Source organism: Macaca fascicularis, chromosome 19, assembly GCF_037993035.2.
Source record: "Macaca fascicularis isolate 582-1 chromosome 19, T2T-MFA8v1.1".
Lineage (NCBI taxonomy): Eukaryota > Metazoa > Chordata > Mammalia > Primates > Cercopithecidae > Macaca > Macaca fascicularis.
The window spans coordinates 60,071,348-60,088,734 of NC_088393.1; the positions used below are offsets into that span (position 1 = coordinate 60,071,348).

General features: G+C 42.0%; 1 protein-coding gene across 23 annotated transcripts in view; it reads left to right on the plus strand.

Annotated features, from left to right (window-relative positions):
* The window catches only part of ZNF480 (zinc finger protein 480), a 28,161-nt gene extending 16,434 nt beyond the window's left edge, over positions 1-11,727 (plus strand). For 16 of the 23 annotated variants that reach the window (XM_065535853.2, XM_065535855.2, XM_074024580.1 and 13 more), the window contains 2 exons: positions 289-417; positions 6,742-11,727. In XM_065535853.2, coding sequence (XP_065391925.1) covers positions 289-417; positions 6,742-8,021 — 1,409 coding nt within the window. In that variant the 3' untranslated portion in view covers positions 8,022-11,727. Of the gene's footprint in view, positions 1-235; positions 418-6,741 lie in introns of all 23 variants that reach the window. The other 7 variants (XM_065535861.2, XM_065535862.2, XM_065535863.2 and 4 more) reach the window with 1 other exon arrangement.
* Positions 11,728-17,387: the final 5,660 nt, after the last annotated feature.

The window sequence follows — 17,387 nt, forward strand, 5'->3', positions numbered from 1 at the left end:
TCCCAGCTTCAGGTGATCCGCCCGCTTCAGCCTCCCAAAGTGCTGCGATTACAGGTGTGAGCCACTGCACCTGGCCTCTACTCCTGTGCTTTATACTCAGTAGTTACTGGAAAGGGGCTCGATGTCTGCTTGTTATTACATTCCCTAAGCATTCAGAAGGAGGCAGTCTGTGGATTAATTTGTGAAACGTTATTCTTGATTCATTTGTGATATCCTTTCTCCTTCCTACACATAGGGCTTGGATTTTGGAGATGCCACAGCACATTTTGATTCTTTTTTTACAAACAGGAATCTCTCTTCCTGACCTGAATATTAACTCCATGTTGGAGCAAAGGAGGGAGCCCTGGTCTGGTGAGAGTGAAGTGAAAATAGCAAAAAATTCAGATGGGAAGGAGCACATCAAAGGTGTGAACACAGGTAAGAGCTCAGATGGGCAGGGTGGAAGCCATGCTGTTGTTTGGGCTTTTTGTTTTGTTTTCTTTTGTCTAATTTTGTTTTTTTGTTTTTATTTTTGTGTTTGTTTTTTTTTTTGAGACGGAGTTTCACTCTGTTGTGAAACAGAACCTGAGAGATGGAGCAAGACTCGGTTTCAAATAAATAAATATGCCGGGCGCGGTGGCTCAAGCCTGTAATCCCAGCACTTTGGGAGGCCGAGGCGGGCGGATCACAAGGTCAGGAGATCGAGACCACAGTGAAACCCCGTCTCTACTAAAAATACAAAAAATTAGCCGGGCGCGGTGGCGGGCGCCTGTAGTCCCAGCTACTCAGGAGGCTGAGGCAGGAGAATGGCGGGAACCCGGGAGGCGGAGCTTGCAGTGAGCCGAGATCATGCCACTGCACTCCAGCCTGGGCAACAGCATGAGACTCCGTCTCAAAAAAAAAAAAAAAAAAAAAAAAAAAAAATAAATATATATATTTTTTGTTTATTTGACTGGAGACCCTTCCTTTCCTTCCTTCTTTCCTTCCTTCCTTCCTTCCTTCCTTCCTTCCTTCCTTCCTTCCTTCCTCCTTTCCTTCCTTCCTTCCTCCCTTCCTTCCTTCCTTCCCTCCCTCCCTCCCTCCCTCCCTCCTTTCCTCCTTCCCTTCTTCCCTCCTTCCCTCCTTCCCTCCTTCCTTCCTTCCTTCCTTCCTTCCTTCCTTCCTCCCTCCCTCCCTCCTTCCCTCCTTCCTTCCCTCTTTCCCTCCTTCCTTCCCTCCTTCCTTCCTTCCTTCCTTCCTTCCTTCCTTCCTTCCTTCCTTCCTTCCTCCCTCCCTCCCTCCTTCCCTCCTTCCTTCCCTCTTTCCCTCCTTCCTTCCCTCCTTCCCTCCCTCCCTCCTTCCTTCCCTCCCTCCCTCCTTCCTTCCCTCCCTCCCTCCTTCCTTCCCTCCCTCCCGCCTTCCTTCCCTCCCTCCCTCCTTCCTTCCCTCCCTCCCTCCTTCCTTCCCTCCCTCCCTCCTTCCTTCCTTCCTTCCTTCCTTCCAGAATTTTGCTCTGTTTCCCAAGCTGGAGTGCAGTGTCGCTATCTCAGCTCACTGCAACGTCCGCCTCCCAGCTTCAAGGGATTCTGCTGCCTCAGCCTTCCAGGTATCTGTGATTACAGGCACCTGCCACCAGGCCCAGCTAATTTTTGTTTGTATTTTTAGTAGAGACGGGGTTTCACCATGTCCAGACTGGTCTCGAACTCCTGACCTTAAGTGATCCGCCTGCCTCAGCCTCCCAAAGTGCTGGGATTACAGGCATGAGCTATTGTGCCCAGCTTATTTTTGTTTTTCAGATACAGGGGTCTTGCTATGTTGCCTATGTTGATTTTGAACACCTGGGCTCAAGCAATCCTCCTTTCTCAGCCTCCGTAAGTACTCTGATTATGGGCGTGAGCCACGATGCCTAGTCTTATTTTTTTTTTTTTGAATTTAGATTTAATTGATTACCAGTAATATTTAACTCATTCCTCCTACAATTTCACTCTCTCCCCCCTCCCTTTCTGTTCTGTTTGTATGAATTTCAGTATTTTAGATACTCAAATGGAATCATACAGTATATGTCTTTTTATGACTGGCTTATCTCACTTAGTGTAGTGTCTTTCAGGTTCATCTATTTTGTAGCACATCAAGAAATTTGTATACTCTTTCAGGACTGAATAATGTTTTTCTATTTGTCTGTACCACAGTTTAACTATTCATCCATTGGTGGACACCTGCATTGCGCCTACCTCTTTATTATTTTTAATAATGCTGCTATGAACATGGGTTTTTGTTGTTGTTGTTGTTGTTTTTTGAGACGGAGTCTCGCTGTCTCGCCCAGGCTGGAGTGCAGTGGTGTGATCTTGGCTCACTGCAACCTCTGCCCCCAGGGTTCAAGTGATTCTCCTGCCTCAGCCTCCCAAACAGCTGGGACTACAGGTGCCCACCACCATGCCCAGCTAATTTTTGTATTTTTTGTAGAGACAGGGTTTCACCATATTGGCCAGGCTAGTCTCAAACTCCTGACCTCATGATCCACCTACCTCGGCCTCCCAAAGTGCTGGGATTATAGGCATGAGCCATCGTGCCTGGCCTTGAACATGGATTTTTAAGTATCTCTTCAAGATGCTGTCTTTATTTTTATTTTATTTTTCATTTGTGTGTGTGTGTGTTTGTTTGTTTGTTTGAGATGGAGTTTCGCTCTTGTTGTCCAGGCTGGAGTGCAATGGCACAATCTCGGCTCACTGCAACCTCCACCTCCTAGGTTCAAGCAATTCTCTTGCCTCAGCCTCCTGAGCGGCTGGGATTATGGGTGTGCACCACCACACCCAGCTAATTTTTGTATTATTAGTAGAGATAGGGTTTCACCATGTTGGCTAGGCTGGTCTCAAACTCCCCACCTCAGGTGATCCACCTGTCTCGGCCTCCGAAAGTAGTAACATTACAGGCACGAACGATTGTGCCTGACTTTTTAGTTTTTAATCTGTATACCCAGATGTGGAGTTGTTGCGTATACTAATTATTTGATTTTAGATTCTTTCAGAAAATGTCATACTTATTTACAAAGTGACTGCACCATTTCACATTTCCACTAACAGGAGCACAGAATTCTCCTATTTCGCCGTATTTTCGACAACACTTGTGATTTTCTGGTGTTTCATTTTTTTTTTCCTTTCTTGACAATAAATATTCTATATGGGTATGAGGTGATATTCTGTATGTGTGTGAGGAAAAATATCCTATGTTTTCTATTTGCATTTCTCTTAATGATTTGTGATATTTTGCATTTTCTCATATGGTCATATATCACCTTTGGAAAAATGTGTATTTCTTTCTACATTTCTTAATTGGATTATTTGTTTTGCTTTATAAGAGTTATTTATATATTTTTATTTTATTATTTTATTTATTTATTTATTTATTTATTTATTTAAGATGGAGTCTTGCTCTGTCACCGAGGCTGGATGCAGTGGCATGATCTCAGCTCACTGGTACCTGTGCCTCCCAGGTTCAAGCAATTCTCCCACCTCAGCCTCCCAAGTAGTTGGGATTACAGATGCACACCACCGTGCCCGGCTAAATTTTTGTATCTTTAATACAGTTGGGGTTTCACTATGTTGGCCAGGCTAGTCTTGAACTCCTGACGTCAGGTGATCCACCTGCAGCCGCCTCTCAAAGTGCTGGGATTATAGACATGAGCCACCACATCCGGCCTATATATATTTTAGATATTAAGTTTTTATTACAGATATATTATGCAAATATTTTCTCACATATGGTAGGTTTTCTTTACATTTTGGTAATTGTTTTCTTCCATCCACAATAGTTGTCAATTTTGTCATAGTGCATCGTGTGTATTTTTACCTTCTTTCCCATACTGTCAGTGTTATATCTGGGGAAACATTGAATCCAATCTCATGAAGCTTTTTACCTATGGTTTTTTCTAGGAGTTTTATCATTTTAGGTCATGAATAGACTTTAAGTTAATTTTTGCACAGGGTGTAAAGTAAGGGTTCAGCCTCATTCCTTTTCATATGGGCATCCTTTTTCTTCAGCACTATTTATGATGAAATGACTGTCCTTTCCTTATTACATGATCTTGGCATTTTGATTGAACATCATTCAACCAAGTATTTGAGGGTTTGTTTCTGACTTCTCTGTTCTTGCTTTTTTTTTTTTTTCATGAGGGTATGGATTATCACTCTGTTGCCCATGCTGGAGTGCAGCACTGTGATCTCGGCTCACTGCGACCTCCGCCTTCTGGGTTCCAGTGATTCTCCTGCCTCAGCCTCCCAAGTAGCTGGGATTACAGGCGTGCGCCACCATGCTTGGCTACTTTTTGTATTTTCAGTAGGGATGGGGTTTCACCATGTTAGGCAGTCTGGTCTCAAACTGCTGACCTCAAGCAATCTGCCTGCCTCGGCCTCCCAGACTGCTAGGATTTCAGGTGTGAGCCACCGCGCCTGGGTCATTTTTTACTTTTAATAGAGAATTTTATCCTCTCATTTGGTTTACCGGTACTGTCTGGAATCCTTTTATTTCATTTTGAAGGTCTTTCTGTAGCATTTCTTGTTGGACAGGTCTAGGGTACTAATGAACTTCCTTAACTCTTCTTTATCGAGGAAAGTCTAAATTTCTTCTTTATTTTTGCAGCTTACTTTTGCTCCACATAGTATTCTTGGTTGATTTTAAGCACTTTCAGTATGTTATCTCACTGTCTTCTGGCATGCAAAGTTTCTGCTGAAAAAAAGTACATAGTCTTACACATTTTCCTCTAAATGGCAAATATCTTTTTTGTTGCTGCTGTCAAAATTCTTCCTCTGTGGCCGGGCGCGGTGGCTCAAGCCTGTAATCCCAGCACTTTGGGAGGCCGAGACGGGCGGATCACGAGGTCAGGAGATCGAGACCATCCTGGCTAACACGGTGAAACCCCGTCTCTATTAAGAAATACAAAAAACTAGCCGGGCGAGGTGGCGGGCGCCTGTAGTCCCAGCTACTCGGGAGGCTGAGGCCGGAGAATGGCGTAAACCCGGGAGGCGGAGCTTGCAGTGAGCTGAGATCCGGCCACTGCACTCCAGCCTGGGTGACAGAGCGAGACTCCGTCTCAAAAAAAAAAAAAAAAATTCTTCCTCTGTCTTTGATGTTTGATAATTTGTTTATAATTTATCTCTGCGTGAACGTCCTTGGGTTAATTTTAATTTGAATGGTCAAGGTTTTTGAATTGTATATTCAGGTCTTTCTTCAGAATTGGGATTTGGACAATTATTTGGACATTATTTCTTCAATTGCAATTTCTGATCCTCTGTCTTCCCCTTATGAACCTCTAATAATTTGTATATTGTTGTGCCTGAGAGCATCCAAAAAACCTGTTAGCATTTATTTGCTTTTCTTCATTGTTTTTTGTTTTTGGTATTTGGAGCTGATTATATATGTGTGTGTGTGTGTATATATATGTGTGTGTGTGTATATATATGTGTGTGTGTATATATTTATATATATATTTTTTTTTTCCGGGGGGGGACAGACTGTCACTCTTGCAATGGCACGATCTTGCCTAACTGCAACCTCTGCCTCCTGGGTTCAAGCGATTCTCCTGCTACAGCCTCTTGAGTAGCTGGGATTACAGGCACGTGCCCCCACACCTGTCTACTTTTTGTATTTTTAGTAGAAACGGGGTTTCACCATGTTGATCAGCCTGGTCTCGAACTCCTGACCTCGTGATCTGCCTGCCTTGGCCTCCCAAAGTGCTGGGATTACAAGCATGAGCCACTGTGCCTGGTGGAGCTGATACTTTTGAATAACCGATCTTTAAGTTTGCTCATTCTTTTCTGTGCTCTATCCATCTGTTGTTGAGCACCTAATGAATTTTTACTTTATTGTATTTCAGCTCCAGAATGTTTTTTATGTTTCCTCCTTTAATATCCTCCTTCTCATGTATTATTTTTCTGATTTCATTTAGTTGTTTATCTCTCTCTGATAACTTTTAGCTTATTAAGAATCTTAAGGCAGTTGCTTTAAATATTTGTCAAGGGCCAGGTGCAGTGCCTTGTGCCTGTAATCCCATCATTTTGGGAGGCCAAGGCAGGAGGATCACTTGAGCCAAGAAGTCTAGGCAATGTCATGAGACCTTGTCTCTAAAGAACACAAAAAAAACTTGCTGAGGCTGAGTGCGGTGGCTCATGCCGGTAATCCTAGCACTTTGGGAGGCTGAAGCGGCTAAATAAATATTTGTCTAGTAATTTAGAGAGCTGCCTGTCTTTTTCTAGGTTTGGCTTTATTTATTTTTTAGCGATAATTCTCTTTCCTTTTGTGTAATTTTTGGATTAGGTTTGGTAAAATAACTGCTTCTCTCAGTTGTTTTGTATAAGACTTGGTCAGAGGGAGATCTTTTCTAATTAGCCTGTTGTAAAGGGTGTGGGAACACTCACTCCTTTTCCGGGGATGTGCCTTTCCTAGTTTTGTGCATGTACTGTTATTGTGTATACCACTTCTCTTAAGTGTCTTATTTTCCCTAAGAGACTTGTCCCTTCTTTTTCTCAGAAGGTTTCAATTCCTGTTCTCTCTCTCTGCTCATAATCCCTCTCAAACTCACCCATAATCCTCTGGCTCCTACAGATTTCCCAGCACTCCAGTGCGTCACCTTACCCTTTTCTGTTTTCAGCACTGCCAACATGATGTACAGAGTGTGCTGATATTTCTTCCAATGTCTGAGTCAGATGAGGCAGATTCTAGTTTTTTCATCAGACTCTAAACATGCCAGAATTATGGGGTCTGAATTTTACTCTTTTCTTGCTTTCCTAGGGAGCAGCTACGCCTTGGGAAGCAATGCCAAAGACAAACCAATTAAAAAACAACTTGGAGTATCCTTTCATTTACATCTGTCTGAACTGGAGCTATTTCCAGATGAAAGGGTAATAAATGGATGTAATCAAGTTGAAAACTTTATCAACCACAGTTCCTCTGTTTCCTCTCTTCAAGAAATTTCTTCCAGTGTCAAAACCCCCATTTTTAATAGGAATGATTTTGATGATTCTTCATTTCTCCCACAAGAACAGAAAGAACACATTGGGGAAAAACCTTATGAATGTAATGAGCATAGCAAAGTCTTTAGAGTGTCTTCCAGCCTTACCAAACATCAAGTAATCCATACTGCAGAGAAACCTTACAAATGTAATGAATGTGGCAAGGTCTTTAGTCGCAATTCACACCTTGCAGAACATTGGAGAATTCATACTGGAGAGAAGCCTTACAAATGTAATGACTGTGGCAAGGTTTTTAGTTACAATTCAAACTTTGCACGACATCAAAGAATTCATACCAGAGAGAAGCCGTTTGAATGTAATGAATGTGGTAAAGTCTTCAGCAATAATTCTTACCTTGCACGACATCAAAGAATTCATGCTGAAGAGAAACCTTACAAATGTAATGAATGTGGTAAGGGCTTCAGTCACAAATCATCTCTAGCAAATCATTGGAGAATATATACTGGAGAGAAGCCTTACAAATGTGATGAATGTGGCAAGGCCTTCTATAGAATTGCACTCCTTGTACGACATCAGAAAATTCATACTGGAGAGAAACCTTACAAATGTAATGAATGTGGTAAGGTCTTTATTCAAAATTCACACCTAGCACAACATTGGAGAATTCATACAGGAGAGAAACCTTACAAATGTAATGAATGTGGAAAAGTATTTAATCAACTTTCAAATCTTGCACGACATCGAAGAATTCATACTGGAGAGAAGCCTTACAAATGTAATGAATGTGGTAAAGCATTTAGTGAGTATTCAGGCCTTTCAGCCCATCTTGTAATCCACACTGGAGAGAAACCTTACAAATGTAATGAATGTGGCAAGGCATTCAGACACAAGTTATCCCTAACCAATCATCAGAGAATCCATACTGGAGAAAGACCTTACAAATGTAATGAATGTGGCAAGGTCTTCAATCGAATTGCACACCTTGCACGACATCGGAAAATTCATACTGGAGAGAAACCTTACAAATGTAGTGAGTGTGGCAAGGCCTTTAGTCGCATTTCATACCTAGCACAACATTGGACTATTCATATGGGATAGAAACTACAAATGTGGCCGGGCGCGGTGGCTCAAGCCTGTAATCCCAGCACTTTGGGAGGCCGAGGCGGGTGGATCGCGAGGTCAGGAGATCAAGACTATCCTGGCTAACATGGTGAAACCCCGTCTCTACTAAAAATACAAAAAACTAGCCGGGCGTGGTGGCGGGTGCCTGTAGTCTCAGCTACTTGGGAGGCTGAGGCGGGAGAATGGCGTGAACCCCGGAGGCGGAGCTTGCAGTGAGCCGAGATCACGCCACTGCACTCCAGCCTGGGAGACACAGCGAGACTCCGTCTCAAAAAAAAAAAAAAAAAAAGAAACTACAAATGTAACAAATATGTCAAAGAATTTAGTGTGGGCCGGGCGCAGTGGCTCAAGCCTGTAATCCCAGCACTTTGGGAGGCCGAGACGAGTGGATTACAAGGTCAGGAGATTGAGACCATCCTGGCTAACACGGTGAAACCCCATCTCTACTAATTAATACAAAAAAAAAACTAGCGGGGCGAGGTGGCGGGTGCCTGTAGTCCCAGCTACTTGGGAGGCTGAGGCAGGAGAATGGTGTAAACCCAGGGTGCGGAGCTTGCAGTGAGCTGAGATCTGGCCACTGCACTCCAGCCTGGGCGACAGCGGGACTCCATCTCAAAAAAAAAAAAAAAAAAAAAAAAAAATTTAGTGTGCACTCAAGCGTTACTACTCATATTTTATTCCATACCACAAAGACATTTTGCAAATGCAAAGAATATGACAAGGTATTCAAACACAAGTTTCTCTAATAATTCATTAGATAATTTATACTGCAGAGACTTCCCCATTGTAATGAATGTGTGGAAAAGTCTTCAACAAAATTTCACACCTTGCAAAAGGAGATCTAAAAAAACACAATCAGAAATGACAAAGGGGACATTACCACCATCCCCACAAAAATACAAAAAACCCTCAAAGATTACTATAAACACCTGTATGCACACAAACTAGAAAACCTAGAAGAAATTAATAAATTCCTGGAAAGATATAACCCCCAAAGATTGAACCAAGAAGAAATTGCAACCCTGAACAGACAAATAATGAGTTCCAAAATTGAATCAGTAATTAAAAACCTGTCAAACAAAAAAGCTCTGGACCAGACAGATTTATAGCTGAATCCTACGGGACGTATAAAGAAAAGCTGTTACCAGTCTTACTGAAACTGTTCAAAAATGTGGATGCAGAGGGTCTCCTCCCTATCTGATTCTATGAGGCCAGCATCATTCTAATACCAAAACCTGACAGACACAATGAAAAAAGAAAACTTCAGTCTGGTATTCCTGATTAATATAGGTGAAAAAATCCTCAACAAAATACTAGTAAACCAGATCCATCAGCACATCAAAAAGCTAATCCAACATAATCAAGCATGCTTTAGTGTTGGGCTGCAAGGTTGGTTCAGTATACACAAATCAATAAATGTGATTTATCACATACACAGAACTAAAAACAAAAACCACATGACCATGATCATCTCTTTAGATGCAGAAAGGGTTTTAATAAAATTCAACATCCCTTCATGTTAAAAACCCTCCACAAATTACACATTGAGGGAACATACTTCAATAAGAACCATCTATGATGGACCCACAGCCAAAACAGTACTGAATGAGTGAAAGCTGGAAGCATTGTCCTTGAGAACTGGAACACGACAGGGATGACTACTCTCACCACTCTGATTCTACATAGTACTGGAAGTCCTAAGCTTAGTGGTCAGGCAAGATAAAGAAATAAAAGGCATATAAAAATACGAAGAGAGGAAGTCAGTTTCTCTTGCAGGAGACATAATTCCATATTTAGAAAACCTGTAGTCTCTGCCCAAAGGCTCCTAAGATCTGATAAACAACTTCAAAAAAGTTTCAGGATACAAAAGCTATGTACAAAAATTAGTTGCATTTCTATACACCAGTAATGTCCAACTATGAGCCAAATCAATAATGGATTCCCATTCACAGTAGCTGTAGCTTTTTGTAAAAAGTATAAATACCTAGGAATACAGCCAACCAGGTACGTGAAAGATTTCTGCAATGAGAATTACAAAGCAGTGCTCAAAGAAATCAGAAACAATACAAACTGAAAAATAGCCCATGCTCATGGATAGGAAGAATCAATATTGTTAAAATACTGCCCAAAGCAATTTACAGTGTCAATACTATTTCTGTCAAACTACCAATGGCATTTTTCACAGAATTAGAAGAAAACATTCTAAAATTTATTTGGAACCACAAAAGCCCAACCTAAATAGTAAAAGCAATCCTAAGCAAAAAGAGCAAAGTTTGAGGTATCACACTACCCAACTTCAAACCATACTACAAGGCTACAGTAACTAAAACAGCATGGTACTGGTACAAAAAGAAACATAGATCAATGGAACAGGTAAGAGAACCCAGAAATAGAGGCATATATCATGTGATCCTCAACAAAGCTGACAAGCAATGAAATAAGAACTTCATTCAATAAGTGGTGCTGGCATAACTGGCTAGCCATATGCAGAACATTGAAACTGGACCCCTGTCCTTCACGATATACAAAAATCAACTCAAGATGGAGTAAAGACTTAAATATAAAACCTAAAACTATTAAATCCCTAGAAGAAAACCCAGGAAATGCCATTTTGGACTTAAGCACTGGAAAAGACTTAATGATGAAGACCCCAAAGCAATTGTAACAAAAACAAAAATTGACAAGTGAGACCTAATTAAACTAAATAACTTCTGCACAGTGAAAGAAGCTATTAACAGAGTAAACAGACTACAGAATGGGAGAAAATGTTTACAAATTGCATCTGACAAATATCTAATCCAGAATCTCTTATAAAGAACTCAAATCAACAATGAAAAAACAACCCCATTAAAAGCTGGGCAAAGCACATGAATAGATGTTTCTCAAAAGAAGACATACATGTGGCAATAAGCATATAAAAAATGATTAATATTGCTAATCATTAAGGAAATGCACTCAAAGCCACAATGAGATGCCATCTCAGACCTGTCTGAATGGGTTTTATCAGAATGGGCATTATTAAAAAATCAAAACATAGATGCTAATGAGGCTGCAGAGAAAAGGAAATGCTTATACACTGCTGGTGGGAATGTAAATTAATTCAGCCATTGTGGAAAGCAGTGCAGCGATTTCTCAAAGACTTAAAAGCACATAGCATTCAACCCAGCATCCTGTTACTGGGTGTATACCTAAAGGAATATAATCATTCTGCCATAAAGACAAACACGTGTATGTTCATGCAGCACTATTCACAATAGCAAAGACGTGGAATCAACGTAAATGCCCATCAACAGTAGACCAGATAAAGAAAATGTGGTACATATACACTATGGAATACTATGCAGCCATAAAAAGGAACAAGATTGTGTCCTTTACAGCAGTATGGATGGAGCTGAGGCTCTTATCCTAAGTGAATTAATGCAGGAACAGAAAACAAAATACCCCATGTTCTCACTTATAAGTGGGAGCTAAACATTGATTACACATGGACTCAAGGGAACAGTAGACACTGGGGCTTACGGGTGGAGGTTGGGAAGAGCATGAAGATTGAATACCTGTTGAGTATTATAATTATACTGATTACCTGGTGACAAAATTAACTGTACACCAAACTCCTGCAACATGCAGTTGACCGATGTACACATACTCCTTGAACCTAAAATAAAACATGAAAAAAAATAAATTTCACACCTTGTAAAACATCAAGGAATTTATATTGCACAGAAACCTTACAAATGTATGTAGCAAAACATTTAGTGTGCCTTCAAGTCTTAATATTCATCAGATAATCTGTAATGCAGAGAAACCTACCTTACAGTTGTAATGGATGTGGGGCTGGGCACAGTGGCTCACACCTGTAATCCCAGCACATTGGGAGACCAAGGTAGATGGATCACCTGAGGTCAGGAGCTCAAGACCAGCCTGGCCAGCATGGCGAAAACCCGTCTCTACTAAAAATACAAAAATTAGCTGGTCGTGGTGGCCTGCACCTGTAATCCCAGCTACTCAGGAGCTGAGGCAGGAGAATCGCTTGAACCTGGGAGGCAGAGGCTGTAGTGAGTAGAGATCAAGCCACTGTGTGCCAGTCTGGGCGACAAAGTGAGACTGTCTCAAAAAAAAAAAAAAACTGTGGCAAGGTCTTTACTCAGATTTCAAACCTTGCAAATCATCACAGACTCCATGCTGGAGAGCAACCTTACAAATGCAACATGCGTGTTAAGGTCTTTAATCACAATTCACACCTTCCACAGCATCAGATGATTCATTCACGAGAGTCCTTACAGAGTATGGCAAACTCTTTATTATGAGTTCTGATATTAATCAGTATCAGAGTGTTGTACTAGAGGGAAATCATATAAATGTATGTGACACAGGCTTTATCCAGCCCTACCAAGTCACTGGACGTCAACACATATATCTTTGAGGAAACCATAGGCCGGACACGGTGGCTCACGCCTGTAATCCCAGCACTTTGGGAGGCCAAGGTGGGCGGATCACTTGAGGTCAGAATCACTTGAGGTCAAGACCAACCTGGCCAACATGGTGAAACCCCATCTCTACTAAAAACACAAAAATTAGCTGGGCATGGTGGAATGAGCCTGTAATCCTAGCTACTGGGGTGGCTGAGGCAGGAGAATAACTTGAACCCGGGAGGTGGAAGTTGCAGTGAGCCAAGATTGGGGCCATTGCATTCCAGCCTGGGAAACAGAGTGGGACTCTGTCTCAAAAAAGAAAAGCAAACCATAAAGATAGATTGTGGATTGTGAGGCCGGGCACGGTGGCTCAAGCCTGTAATCCCAGCACTTTGGGAGGCCGAGACGGGTGGATCACGAGGTCAGGAGATCGAGACCATCCTGGTGAACACAGTGAAACCCCGTCTCTACTAAAACTACAAAAAACTAGCCGGGCGAGGTGGTGGGCGCCTGTAGTCCCAGCTACTCGGGAGGCTGAGGCAGGAGAATGGCGTGAACCCGGGAGGCGGAGCTTGCAGTGAGCTGAGATCCGGCCACTGCACTCCAGCCTGGGCGACAGAGCGAGACTCCGTCTCAAAAAAAAGATTGTGGATTGTGGATGCAAAGGGTATTCATCAAGGACCATTACTATCGAACATGAGAGCTTTGAGCATTTATGGAAGAAATAACTCAGTCTCTAGTACTTCTGTATTAATATATGACATAGCATGTTGCAGAAAAATTACAAGCTGAAAGATACCAAGCCTCATGATGCAAGGACATGTGGAAATTGCGATTTTTATTCAGGTTATTAAAATATTTAATCCCTTGGGTGTTTTGGAAAGGCTACTTTACTCTTTATGACTTTCAGCCTAAACTTAGAACTCTCATTATGTGCTTTTCCTATAGGCCTTTCACTGTGGTCTCTGGGAAAGAATCACTAGGATGACAGGGCTGACTTTGTTAGCTGAGGAGCATTTCTATCCAGTTTCCTGGAAGAAGGACATTGCCTTTTCAGGTTAAATATTGTTTGATTTAGACAGCATGGAGGTGAGCAGAGAATAACAAAACTGTGTATCAGTCATCATACTTACTGTGTGCAGCAAACCCTGTTCCTGACAGGCACAGTGCTATAAACCTGTACAGCAGGTTACACTACTGAATACTGTAGGCAATTGTAATAAAATGGCATTTCTGTGTCTATACACAGAAAAGTTACCATAAGAATACCATATCAGGCCAAGCATGGTGGCTCATGCCTATAATCCCATCATTTTTGGAGGCTGAGGTAGGCACATCACCTGAGGTCGGGAGTTCAAGACCAGCGTGATCAAGATGGAGAAACCCCGTCTCTGCTAAAAGTACAAAATTAGCCAGGCGTGGTGGTGCATACCTGTAATCCCAGCTACTTGGGAGCCTGAGGCAGGAGAATTGCTTGAACCCAGGAGATGAGGTTGCGGTGAGCCAAGATCACCACACATTAAATGCCATATAAAAGATAGAAAGAAAGTGCACCTGTTTAGGGCACTTACCATGAGTGGAGCTTCCAGAACTGGAAGTTACTCTGGGTGAGACAGTGAGGAGTGGTGAGTGAATGTAGAGGCCTAGGACATACTCCACACTACTGTAGGCTTTAAAAACACTACACAGCTGGGCGCGGTGGCTCACGCCTGTAATCCCAACACTGGGAGGCCGAGGCGGACAGATCACAAGGTCAGGAGTTTGAGACAAGCCTGACAAACATGGTGAAATCTCGTCAATACTAAGATTACAAAAAAATTAGCCTGGCGTGGTGGCACACGCCTGTTCTCTCAGATCCTCAGGAGGCTGAGGTGGGAGAATCGCTTGAATCCGGAAGGTGGAGGTTGCAGTGAGCCGAGATCACGACATTGCACTCCAGCCTGGGCAACAGAGCAAGACTCTGTCTCAAAAAAAAAAAAAAACAAAAACTGTACACTTAGGCTACATTAAATTTATTTTTTAAAAATAAAGTGTGCTGTGATGTTACCATGGCTACAGCATCACTAGGAATTAGGAATTTTTCAGCTCTATTGTAATCTTATGGTACCACCATTGTATATGTGGTCAGTAGTTGACCAAGACATCATTCTGTGGTGCATGACTACTTATTTTTACTGATGTCTTTTGTCATTTTAAAGTGATGGAGATCTTTATACCATAATATGGTAGGATAAGTAATGGGTTTCTGAAACATGTTAAGAGACAAACTACTGTAAGACTGAGGTTAAATTATTACTGATTACATATCATATAATGGATTAATAATGCAGGCACATTTAATTTAGGAATAATGTAATTACTGAAATTGACTGGGCTGGGGGCAGTGGCTCACACCTGTAATCCCAGTACTTTGGGAGGCCGAGGCGGGCAGATCACGAGGTCAGGAATTCAAAACCAGTCTGACTAACATAGCAAAACCCTATCTCTACTAAAAATACAAAAAAAATTAGCCAGCCATGTTGGCAGGTGTCTGTAATCCCAGCTACTCAGGAGGCTGAGGCAGGAGAATCGCTTGAACCCAGCAGACAGAGGTTGCAGTGAGTCGAGATCATGCCACTGCACTCCAGCCTCAGCGACAGAGTGAGACTCCATCTCAAAAAAAAAAAAAAAAAATTGAAGACAAGACAAACACTAAAAGTGGCATCTAGATTTTTTGAGACGGGGTCTTGCTCCGTGGCCCAAACTGGAGTACAGTGGCATAAACACAATTCACTGTTGCTTCAACCTCCCAGACTCCCAAGTAGCAGGGACCACTGCCTTGCACCACCATACCTGGCTAATATTTATTTAGTAGAGACAGAGTGTTACTATGTTGCCAGGCTGGTTTAGAACTCCTGGGCTCAAGGGAGCCGCTGACCTTGGTCTCCCAAAATGCTGGGATTGCAGGCATGAGCCACCACACCCATCCACCAGTTGTTTTTTCTTTTCTTTTTAACAGAGAACTATCACAAGATACATCTGAACTTGCAAACTGCCAATTTCCAGATTTTTTTTCATCTGAAACTCATCATAGTGCTAACTTTTCTATAAACAGATATTGACTAAGACCAAGAGGGATAACAGTTTCACTATACTCAGCAGACCACAGTTATTTTCTGTGGATAGTACTGAATCCATAAAGCATATAATATGCCCACCTTTCAGAAAAAAAATAAGTTATTTATATTGTAGCCATTGCCTCTCAGACATTCAGTTTTTTGATATAATTGTCACATAGTTATATTCATTCATCATGACATGAAAAGTGGCCTTATACTGACACCTCTATTATCCTGAAAATCGTGTTTGTAATTTTTGTAGGCTGGATAAACTTCACAACTACAATTGCAGTGTGATTTAAGTATCAGATGATAGTATACAATAAAACATCAACCATCACCACAAGTGTGGATTACATTAAATTACTGTCATAGGCATCAGGGATTTGTATAGACGGGAGGACCAGATGCTCCAGAAATTATTGCAACATTCAACAACTCATTGGGATGTAGCTCTAGACCAGTTTTAATTTCTTTTCTTTTTTTTTTTTTTTTTTTTTTTTTTGAGATGGAGTCTCACTCTGTCGCCTATGCTGGAGTGCAGTGGTTGATCTCAACTCACTGCAACCTCCACCTCCTGGGTTCAAGTGATTCTCCTGCCTCAGCCTTCTGAGTGGCTGGGACTATAGGCATGCACCACCATGCCCAGCTAATTTTTGTATTTTTAATAGAGACGGGGTTTCACCATGTTTGCCAGGATAGTCTCTATCTCTTGACCTCGTGATCCACCTGCTGCGGCCTCCCAAAGTGCTAGGATTACAGGCGTGAGCCACCACACCCAGCTGGACCAGTTTTTATGAAGAATTTTCTGACATAAGCACTTCTCCAGATTCCTGAAGGCCTCCTTCCCTTCACAGATGCGTCTCTCAGAATAAAATAGAAAATACTCACCAGACTCCTTTCTGCTCCCAGGACGGTGGGCTCAGTGTGAACGTTATAACAGCCAGTATATCTCAGAGAGGGAGACAGCCAGGCCCTGAGATAAAGGTTTGTGATTCTGCGACCTCACCTCCCTGAAGAACCAGTTATTAGTTTACTTTTACCACAATGGCAGTGCATGCTAGGAAAGTCAAAAATATTTTTTTCTAATAATTTGTCTCAGTTCTCAATTACCAGAAACAATTACAGTGTCTAGTGAGCAACTCCAAAGACATTGGTGCAGTATTTGGAAGAGGCTTTTTTATTTCCATGGACCCTGGAAGCAGACAGGGGCTCACGTGGAGAGTGCAGGACATGCTGAGGTCTGAGCCATGAGGGACTCTCAGCAAAGTGTACATCTCACGGGACCTTCTGCTTCCTTGAGTTCTGCTCAAAATCTTTTTCCTGACTCTGAGAACCATATGCTTCTAGACCCCTTCTAGATTATGGGAAGGCAAATGGGCTACCATGAAGAGACCAAGAAGGATCTATTAATGCACTAAGAGTAAAAGGAAGAATGTGATGTCAATAATTGATGGTTTGAAACATTAAATGGCACTTTCTGATATACATGAATGATTAAATAAATAATTGGGAGAGAAGAGACCAAACTCCTATGCAGAAGAATTCCAAATAACTCTTGTAGACACTCCGCCTCCAAGGAGGTGGAATACGCATAACTCCCGACTCCACAAATGCAGGCTGCACAGGGCTGCTTCCTTTTAAACACTACAGTATGGCAGGGAGAGAATGAGAGGAATTTTATAGCTGAGAAACCTGACAGACACAGCCTCAGACAGGTGATCAAGGTCGACATCCACAGGGGATTAAGTAATGTTAATAGTACGCACCTTTGATAGGATGTAATAAAAATGGCACTTCTCATTGGTCTTTCTCCCCAATGTCCCTAACCT